At 31.6% G+C, this 10,934-nt stretch overlaps 1 protein-coding gene across 1 annotated transcript; it reads left to right on the top strand.

The window, feature by feature from the left end:
• Positions 1 to 682: 682 nt before the first annotated feature.
• LOC106055962 (leucine-rich repeat-containing protein 47-like) lies at positions 683 to 10,825 on the top strand. Its single transcript, XM_013212475.2, has 6 exons — positions 683 to 1,703; positions 4,780 to 4,896; positions 6,064 to 6,182; positions 6,493 to 6,595; positions 7,580 to 7,706; positions 9,820 to 10,825. Exons 1-6 carry the CDS (start codon positions 717 to 719, stop codon positions 10,008 to 10,010), a joined length of 1,644 nt encoding a protein of 547 aa, XP_013067929.2. The 5' UTR covers positions 683 to 716; the 3' UTR covers positions 10,011 to 10,825.
• The last annotated feature ends 109 nt before the right edge of the window (positions 10,826 to 10,934 follow it).

The following is a 10,934-nucleotide window of genomic DNA, read 5'->3' as shown; positions in this document are numbered from 1 at the left end:
CCCCCCCCAAACAAATAAAAGTGTTATAATAAATTAAAAAAATAGCATGGAATTCCCATATAGAAGAAATTATTACAAATTAAACAAAATCAATATGTTTTATTAAAAGACATTTTTACGAATCAAACAAGAATATAAAAATAAAATATTAGAATATGCGCCCTTTGTTTGGGCCCCTCAACTCAAGAGAATATAATGGAATTAGAACAGATTCAAAATCGAACAATATTTACTTGATTAGAGTAATACCATCAGTAAAGTCCTTTAATTTAGAGCCCCCCCCCAGCCCAGGACATAAGACTAAATAGCAAAGAAGCAGTTATAAATAAAACTTTGAACCATAATTTACAAAAACAAAACCTAATGAAATACACAAAGATAAAGGCACATTTCTTATTCCATATGCTAGGACCAGTATAGTTCCATGGCTAGGACTAAATCATACAAGTGCACCTTCTTCTCAAGAGTATGAAATCGGCCAGGAAAACCAACGACTTGTCAGATTTTAAGTCACTGACTAGATTGACACATGTGTCAGATGTGTACGCATAGGACGTATTTATCTTCTCTTTTGAAGCAACGTCTGTAATTTGTAAGATAAGATATAATCTATAGATCTATATTATTTAACTTTCGATCTTATGTTTCTCATTATAGGCTAGTGCATTATTGAACTCCATTTGGCAAGACTGCTACCTATTGATAGTGTCAACAAAATGGCGTCCGGCATGTGGGAAGAAGTACTGGCTGCTAAGAATGAAAATAGAAGAGAACTAAATTTACAAGGAACGGCAATTAATAAAAGAATCGAAGACAGAGGGCTTGATGAAAATATTTTCTCTCTCACTAATTTAAATCTTTTGAAGATAGCCGGCACGCCACTGGTAACAATATCTGACCAGCTGTCAAGTCTGACTAATCTCACATCTTTGATGCTTACTAATAATAAATTAAAATCGTTGCCGTCATCAATAGGTGGTTTGGTTACATTGAAAGTATTAGATGTATCTGGAAATAATCTGGAAAGTCTTCCAGTCTCATTATCGAACCTCGTTAATATAACCTCATTAAATGCCAATTTAAACCAATTGACTACATTTCCAGACGTCTCCAAAATGAAAGTACTTGCTTACCTGAGTATCTCTAGGAATAAATTAACAAGCCTACCTGATGGTATTTGTGATCCTAGCTTGACCTTATTAAGTACTATTGATGCTGCTTATAATGAAATTACTTCATTGCCAGCAGAAATATCAAACCTTTCTCATTTGATTAAACTAGATGTCTCAAGTAACAAGCTTGACTCCCTCCCCCCTGAATTATCAGAGTGTGCTAAATTACGAGAAGTTCTTATAATAGATAACAAAATGAAAGACAGAAAGCTTTTAAAGTTGGCTGAACACTCAACAAAAGCCTTATTAAATTATCTGAAAATTCAGCTTGAGAAGCAGCAAGCATTAGAAAGTAGCAAGAACAAAAAAACTGACAGTTCAAAAAAGAAGAAGAAAGCTGGAGACAAAAAAGATGTTGAAGATTTGGAACGTGACATTATGTCAGTATTGCAGTTTGAGACAGAGAAAGGACTTTTAATCACAGCAACACCGGCTGTCATGAGTGTAAGACAGTATCTTGTTTGTTGCATCATTAGAAATCTAGATTTCAACAAGAGCAATAACATGTTCAAAAGATTTATCAATTTGCAGGTAAGTTGACAAAGACATTGTACTACTACTACTAGTACTACTAAACTAATAATAATCTTTATTGTCCGTAAGGAAATTTGTCTTACAATTTGTGCATTACACTGAAAAAAACATTATTACTATAAAAAAACAATCTGTAGTAGTAGTATTCATATAAATTTAGTATAAAAATATAATTTGTGCTTGTTATTTTCAACTCAGCGCTTGTAAGTTATATCCAATATCTTTAGATCTCTGTTTTATTATTTATAATGAACTTTTGTAAAATTCAATTCCATATAATATAGATATAGATAGAAAGTACACTTGAGACAGAGAAAGGATAGATGATCAGATTTATCATTGATTGATCTGATGCCTAAAATAAAAGATAAGAAGTAGGAAGTAATTTTAATATGGCAATGTTATAAATGTAGTTCTGTTCTACTCTTGTCTTTTTTTCCCCTCAATTTACAAAATTTTGAAATGATTAAATGTCTAAAAAAAAAGTATTGAATGGTAAAATGAAAATACTAAAATAAAAGCTAAAAGTAATATTATATCAGAAGTATTTAATTTCAAATGATCCTATCCTAATTTTAGATCCATATTAAATTTTTTTGTAAACCACCAAAGTTAGGATATAGAGCTCTTTGGAGATGAAAGTGAGAAGGGCAGAGTGTTTTATTGGCACAAATGGTGGTTGAGCTTAATCTTTCTCTTAGTATTAAGAGAATCAAACCTTGATGTCCCCTGACTCTAAACAGCAGAAAGTATCTTCTGGTAGCAGATCTAAATCTACTGTTATAGTCACTAGTGACTTAACTTCATGCATCTGAACCCAGAATAAATAGCTTTATATTACATCAGAGGGAGTTTATCTATTCAGCAGACTCAATAGCCCAGCTTCTATGTTAGAAGCAAGCTCAATGACTAATTAAGATTATCTGTTTGAAAAAATTCTTTAAAATTTTGTTATTAGTGATTGTAGAGGATGACAAAGTTTTCATTGCTGACTCTGCAAAGAATTGTCTGAAAATAGACAATCCAAATTCCTTCAAAATATAATATGATATTAAAAAATATTTCCAGTGTCGGCGTACCTTGTATTAAAATTGCCTAAAACAAGATGACTTTATAAAATTAGATACATCACTGTTCTAGCCAAGCAAAATATCACATCTGGTACAAGTCTAATTTCACTTCTAACAAAAATTCCCATTCTTTTGAATGAATTTTCTGTTATCAGGAATAAAACACTAGAGGCATTATGATCATACTTGTTCTTGAAGTCTGCCAAAAGCAGCACTGGCACATGTAACACAGAAGTCTACTGTGTCATCTAGGTTGGCATTTGCTAATATGGTGCTTCCCAAATAGACAAACTTTTTAACATTTGCTAGTTTTTGGAATCTATGAGAATGTCTGGTTCTTTGACTGATTCATTTGGAAGTGATTCATTTGGAAGAGGTTGGTTCAACACTTTTTTACATTGATGCTGATGCCAAAATTTTTGCAGGCGTTTTGCAAAGAGGGACTTGCTCTTTAAACTTTTGAAGGTCCACTTCGTTTGAGGCATTTCCAGTGGACAAAGTTATTTGGGCAGCCAAATTTGGATATGATTAGCCCAAAACCTTCATAATTGATGTTATCAAATGCTTTGGTGAAATCTATGAATGGAGTATCATAGACCTCATAGTGATTTGAATTTTGCTCACTACATTTCTCTTGGAGTTGGCAGACTGCAAAGATCATGTCAACAGTGCCTCTACCCTTCATGAAGCCACATTGACTCTCCAGAAGCAGTCTATAATCATGATTCAAATAATATGGTTTCTAATGTCATGAGGGAAAAATCAGAAATGCTTCTGCCCTTTTGCTGTCACTACTGGTCTTTCCCCCCACACACAATTTGTTTTTATGTATATTTTTCCTGGGTAACATCTTCCTATATATTGTTCTACTTTCATTAATGAGAACTTTTTTTTGTTGTGGACACTAATTGCCATATATCAAAGTAGAGAAGTTTTTTTTCCCTTCTATAAGCTTATAAAGCAAACTCAATGTTCTTTTGCACAATATCTTTTGTAGACACATATATATATATATATATATATGGTGAGTGAATATCTGGGATGTTTCCTTGCTTCCTGTAGGTGCTCATAAAAAAATTCCTAGACTCCCATCGGGTTTTGAACTTAAGCCCCTTAAGTTAGGTAGCCAAAGGATTGTGCCATTTGGTCACATTTTTGTTACTTAGCATTGGGGCCTTTTTAGGATTAGCGCTTTTAATATGCTCTGTATTGAAAATGTTTCTTAAAGTTGTATTTATATAAATCTGGCATCCTAATCCAGGACTAAACCTGCACAGTTTTTGCTGTGTCAGTTTTTGCTTACAGCATAGCTATGTATAGGCAGGTATAAAAAAAAAGTTTTGGTTTAAACCATTGTCTCATGACGTATTGCAGGAAGTGCATATGCATGCTGTTCAGTCTATATATATATAGTGGCAGCACTTATTGTCATCTAGAGAAACCTATCTTATGGTTAATAAATTAAGAAAACAAAAAATAAAAAAATCTATTTCAAGTGTAACTGGGCTTGATTAGAATGTGAAAATATTTTTTGAAAATTTGACTCTTGCTAAAAATGTAGTCAAGTGGCCTTTAGCTTAGCTAGTATTTCAAATGTCTCAGGTTTAGTACTTTTTGTGATGCATCAACAGTTTTGTTAAGCTCATGGGGCATGTGCACAACTTGTTGAGTTAACCCAGTTCCCTTTAGAAGCTATTAGTAAGCTGGTAGTAATAATGAACTTCAAAATTAATGATCAATTGGTAAAGTAACCAATAATGAGACCTTTTTTTGTGTTGACACTAATTACAATAAATCAGAGTAAAACACAATTGTTTGTATCATAATTTGTTTAATTTATAAATTCTTACACTACTATAGGTTACACCATGGTTAAAGTTTTAAAGCAAATGATAAGATTCCTAATAAAATTTTTATACAAAATGAAAAGAATATTCTGACAGTCACTGAATGAATAGAACAACAAAAAGCTTAAGTGTGTTTATTCTGCTTGTATTTTATAGACAAGACTACATGAATCAATATGTGAAAAAAGACAAACAGCAACAATAGCTACCCATGATATGAAGCTAATAAAAGGACCCCTGACCTATGATGCAGCTCGACCTCATTTAATTCAGGTTAGATTTTTTTTCAACTATTATTTCATCTTGTACATTCAAGAGACATCATTGCTATCATAAAATGTGTATCATTCCATTTTTCATTAACTGTGAGGCAGATTGAAAAATAAGTAATATGAAACAGTGTGACTTTTACCCTTTTGAAAAAAAAAAGGCTTTTTTTTGTGTGAGTTAACGCACATTTTGGTTCTGGCCCAATCCGGTAGTTAGCTTCACGTTTGCATTTGTTTTATATGAATGCAGGCTAAATCAACAAGACTAATCAAAATGAATATGGAGCTAAAAATGTAATTTTACATTTATAGTTTTAATGATAAAAATACTTTGTTTAATTTTTGTCTGCTCTTTTTTTGGGGGGTTTTAAACTTAGGCATATACTTTGACTTCAATTTATTAATGAACTAAGCAACACAGTAACAACAATTTAAGGCATAACCTAGTCTTAAACTTTTCATGAGTATCAATGTTAGTTACTTTAATTCTTTCTGATCTAAAAGTGGCTGTTCTGTCTGATTGCTACAAAATTTGTTTGACTTTGGTAGAAAAAGAATTGCATCAGTAAAAACTACATAGTAAACATCTTTCTATACAATAGCTGAGTGATATGTAATACATTTTTGATATAAAGCACCAAGCTGCAATACAATTACATGCAGATTAAAGTTGTGTTTTGAAATCAAATGACAAAGACACACACTTGTATATTTGTAGTCACATCAAATAAAAAATGCACTTTGGAAGTAGAATCAAGATTTATGCAGTAAAAAAAAATTACACACACACTTGTATTGTTAACTCAACACATACACACACACATTTATATATATAGATTTAGACATAGATGAACATAAGAACCTAATTTATCAAGTGCTGATTGTGTGTGCCTAATGCTGATTGTGTTTGTGTGTATAGTTTTACTGTTATAGTAGTAATTCTAAGTGAATGATTGTAGTCAAACTGAATTTCTATTTGTTAGGACATATAAAATAATCATGTCTTTTCTTAAATTATGAATGCTCTCTGACTATTAACTTGTTTATTTAAAGTCATTGTTTGTTTTTAATAATAATATCACATAACTTTATCTACATTGTTTTAGATTTTTACTTCTCTTGTGTTTTGGTTTTGTTCAAAATTCTTCCAACATTTCTATCTTTCTTGTAGATCACTCCTTTGTTCAAGTCTAAGATAGTCACTGCGGAAGTTCTAATGAAAGAGCTAAGAGAAGAAGCTGAAGCATTTAGGAAAGAAAAGAAAAAAAGTACACTAAGTGGCATTCACAAGTAAGTAGTTAGCTGTAGCACACCTTGAAAAGGAAAGGAGCAGACATGTATGCAGTTGTTTGATATTGACTTGCTAAGAAATTTTCATTTATTAAAATGTTATGTAGAGCACCACTCTAAATGTAACTGATTAGTTTGAAAATCAATATTTGAAAACCATCTTAATATTTTATTCTGAACTAATGATCTTAGCTCGTTGCTTGATCCTCTGTCTAATTATAGAAATTTGATAGTCTTACCAAAGCATTATCTATGTTGTGTTAATTTGCAGAAACAAAATCATTTTTTTTTCTGATATTTTTAAAACTAGATACTTGGAGCTTTTGAAAGATAAGAGTCTTTACCCTTGCTTGAAAGATGCAGACGGAGATGTTATTTCTTTTCCTCCCATAACTAACAGTGAGAAAACAAAGGTGAGAAGCAACTTGAGTACAATAGGTTTCTTCTGAACTTTGAAAAGATCATTTGGCATGATGTTATGCTGTATTCTTTTACATAGCACATTAGCATTGTTTTTCTTATTAAGGCTCTCTCTTTTTTTAAAAAAACCTAACTTAAGTACCAAAAGTCATATAATCAGACTCAAGACTGTTAACAGTAAAAAAAAATAAAATTCAAATGAGTTATTATTATAACTTAGTATTGTATAATTTTAAGTTGTCTTTTACAATTGTGTGAATAGGGTTGCCACATAGCTTGGAATGCTAGGGCTGGATTTAAACATTTATCCTTGAAAAAAATAAGTATAGCAATAATAGTTCTATTAATAACAAATTTTGACATATTTTGTTAAAACATTAGAACATTTGTATCTAACAGTAAGGTTTTATGAGCAGCTTAACATGTTCACTTTTTTCCTCTCTATCAGATGTTAGTCTCATTTTCTTTCACTTCCATCTTGACATTCTTAACTTAGATTTCCACCCCCCCCCCCCTTCAGTTTTGTCTTTCCTCCATGCAGTCATGCTGCCTCTTTCTTCTTCACTCCACCTTTCCACCCCTTTCAGGTAATACAATATTTTATGCCTTCAAAACTGATAAAGCTCAGATTTCAGGAGATATATGTATTTTTGTTGATTTTATTTAAATTGTGTGCTTTTTAGTTAATATTTGATATCAATGACATTTTAGTTTTATTTCTGTTACATAAACATCTGGGAATGTTGGTTGGTAAATTCTTTTTTTTTAGTTTTTATAGGTAACCTGGAATATTAGTTTTTAATCTAAAGTTTTTCCTGAAGTTTTGTGTGACAACCTTGAATCTTAAGGGTTGTAGTAAAAAAAAACAACTTTCTTTTGACAACCTGTATTTTGTTTCAAACCAATCTGCAGCAGAATGATTCTAAATTTATTGTTTCATAGATTTAGTTAGTTTAAAGTTAGTTTTTCTTTCCTAGGTTTCTAAAGAGACCACAGATATCCTTGTTGAAGTCAGTAGCTCTACCAGCTTGGACATATGTAAGAAAGTCATGGAAGAATTACTTAAAGAAACAATGCTTACTGGTGTTGGTACACCAGCCGAAGGTAGACAGTAGCACTCTTATTTCTATACTCTATAACTCTACGTTAACAGACAGTGTTTTCATAAAACATATTGTGGAAATCTCATTTGTCTTTGACAGGGTTCGTAGCGCTCCTAAAATCTCCTAACAAATGAAAAGTCTCCTAAAATCCTTAAATTCTCCTAAAAATTACTAGAACTCTCCAAATTTTGTCCACTCTCCTAAAATTTTTACCCAATATTTTTTTAAAATATAATTTTGCTTATTTCTTTCTAAAAATGTGGGGGAAAAACAACAGCGTAACTATATAGGCATTCTGATCACATGACCTGGCTGTGTTAATGAGCTGACCGAAGCCGCGTCTACACCGCCTTTCACCCACTTGTGAAGCGCAACCTCGTTTGTTATCACTAAAGACACTCTAGATCTAGTCTGTAGTGACTATATTGCCTATAATTAGAGCAATTACCAGCTTAATTTGTAGTCAACCCCCCCACCCCCCCGGCCCTATCTCACCACAAATCTTCTTGTTGTAAGTGTAAGAGTGACTTCGCGTGGAAAGTCCGTAAATCTTCTAGCTCTAGCTAGTATCTAGATCTAGTAATAGTATCTAGATTTAGATCTAAGTTAGATCTAGTGAAGATAATTCGCACCTAACCTAAAAACTCTGTGAATTTTAATCATTTAATGAATTTAATGATCTGGATACATCTAATGTCTAGATTACTCTAGAAATACACTAGTTTCTATATTTACGCTAAATCACTAGACTCTAGTGAAGATAATTCGCACACAAAAGTGAAAAGCCTGCAAATTTAGTGACTTAGATCTAGACTCTAGATCTACGGTATATCCAGTGAAGATAATTCGCAAACAGCCGTGAAAAACCGCAAATTTTAGTGGCTTAGGTCTAAAGTCTAGATTTACGGTAGGTTCAATGAAGATAATTTGCACAGAGCCGCGAAAAGTCAGCAAATTTTAGTGACTTAGATCTAGACTCTATAGACATTCGCACACAGCCGCAAAAAGTCCACAAATTTTAGTAGACTCTAGATTTATGTTAAATCACTAGAATATATATAGTGAAGATAATTCTCTCACGGCCGTGAAAAGTCAGCAAATTTTAGCGAATTAGCTTTAGAGTCTAGATCTACTGTAAATTCAGTGAAGATAATCTCACAGCCTTGAAAAAGTCCGCGAATTTTAGTGACTTGGATCAAGAGTCTAGAGCCACTGTAGATTTAACGAAAATATTTCGCATACTGATACAGCTGTGAAAAGTCCGTAAAAATTATTTCACCCGTAAAAGCGAGGGAAACTACATGGTGAAAAAGATTCTGCTAGGGAAAAAAACTCTTAATAGGATCTAATCCCCCCCCCCTCCAAAAAGCCATTTTTTAGTAAGCAAATGTCAACTAAACATTCCAATAGGCCTCTATTGCCCTATATATTACAGGCTCTGTTTATGAGGGATTTAAGTTAGCTAATAAAAGAATAAAACATTACCTCAAATGCACACCATGACTCTACTATCTATAAGATACACATAGGAACTAAAAATGTACATTTCCATCACAGAGAATATACATCATGAATAAGTCATCTCTAAGAATGTTTCTTATTTTAAATAATGGAAAAGCAACCATTTGTAATGTTTTTAAATAAATCTTTGAAAAAAGAATGGTTGTTTGAGGTTTTGGGATGACAGTCAAGTTCTTACGTGATTAAAAGATAACTTTCATAACATTTTCTGTGGACATACCACAGCTGATAACATTGTTTCTGTGGCATATTGGCAAGATATTTATTATTTTTAAAATCAAATAACAATAATTGATTTGATAAATGCTTAGTTTTGTGTATGTTTTACTATGTACCACACAAACGGACGGGAAACAAACACATATCATACATTTCATCCTTAAAAAACCTCCTAAAATTTAGTCATGGAAAAGTGCTACTAACCCTGCTTTGACCAACATTTCAAAATAGTAGTTTAACTATAGGTATGTGGCCCCAAAAATTCATGTCATCATTTCTCTTTTTAATAAATTAGAACCATCCTTAAACTATTCAACATCAATGCATACCACTTACAATCATACAACTTACAAGCATACTTTGTAATGTTACAGATAGTGGTGAAAAGAAGGAAAGTCAAGCTGAGGGTGAACCAGTTGCAGACACAAGTCGAATGAGATTTCCACAGAAACTTGTGGTAGAGCAAGTCAAGGTGATAGATGCTCAAGGAAATCTGCGAGTTATATTCCCTTCCCGTGTGGATTTACAAAATCCAGCCTATGATGTGATTAGAAATTATGAATGATGCTATTTTTACTTTAGCTGCTGCTTTTTGACATTTTTTAAAAACATGAAACCCTTTTTTTTCTCCAAACATTTTGTGAAGATGCACTGATTTTTATATCTTAAAAGTAGAAAAGAAAAAGAATGACCTGTACTTGATGTACACAGTTATATATTGAAACATGGTAGACACTTTTTATATTTACATAAACAAAATAACAGTGCATTGTTTATCTAGGTATTCTCATAAAAATATGATTGTTTGGATTGGTTTAAAAATGAGAATTTTTTCAAAAATTAAAAAGTCAATCTTTCCCCTATTCATACATTAATGTTTTACTATCATTTCTATTGATTGTGGACAATAAATATTTTTTAATACAAGATATTTTTTTAGTCTTTTTCACTTGAAACTAAATAATCAGTTCTGAACTTCAAAGTCACTTAGTAAAAATCCAATATGTATTTATTTTTTGTGGATACCTATATTTATATTAAGATCTTTTTGTGGTAATTGTTTTTTTTTTATTTGAGCCCAAAATTAATTTTTTGAACTATCATGACAACCTTTTGCCTAAAAGAGCTTGTGATTCCATAAGGAACACTGTAGTTATTTTAATTGCCTTTATAAATAAAGTCTATGAATTTAAAAAATCTGGCATTTCATTTTTAAAAATTGTAAAGCTCTTATCATTTAGTGACTAATATTATTAATTCTTATTCAATTTATTTGATAAGTTGCTAGTTGTGTGCAATTTAATCATGTACACATTTAGTTTGCTATCATCATTGCCATTATTGTGAATATAATTAAATAAAAATCTATTTCTCATGTAATATTTTAGTTAGATTTTAAAATTAACTTGTGTGTGTGTGCATTGTTCAGGACACCATCAAAGCTTTTAGAACTGGAATTAATTAAAGAACTCATGATCGTACCAATAAA

Source organism: Biomphalaria glabrata, chromosome 12, assembly GCF_947242115.1.
Source record: "Biomphalaria glabrata chromosome 12, xgBioGlab47.1, whole genome shotgun sequence".
Lineage (NCBI taxonomy): Eukaryota > Metazoa > Mollusca > Gastropoda > Planorbidae > Biomphalaria > Biomphalaria glabrata.
This window is presented reverse-complemented; position numbering and strand designations above follow the sequence as displayed.

What these genes read in the sequence shown, in the direction of transcription:
- LOC106055962 (XM_013212475.2), top strand. Translation starts at nt 717, where the DNA reads ATGGCGTCCGGCATGTGGGAAGAAGTACTGGCTGCTAAGAATGAAAAT. An exon ending in AAAGATTTATCAATTTGCAG is followed by an intron (nt 1,704 to 4,779) that starts GTAAGTTGACAA and finishes TGTATTTTATAG; the next exon opens with ACAAGACTACATGAATCAAT. An exon ending in CTAACAGTGAGAAAACAAAG is followed by an intron (nt 6,596 to 7,579) that starts GTGAGAAGCAAC and finishes TTTCTTTCCTAG; the next exon opens with GTTTCTAAAGAGACCACAGA.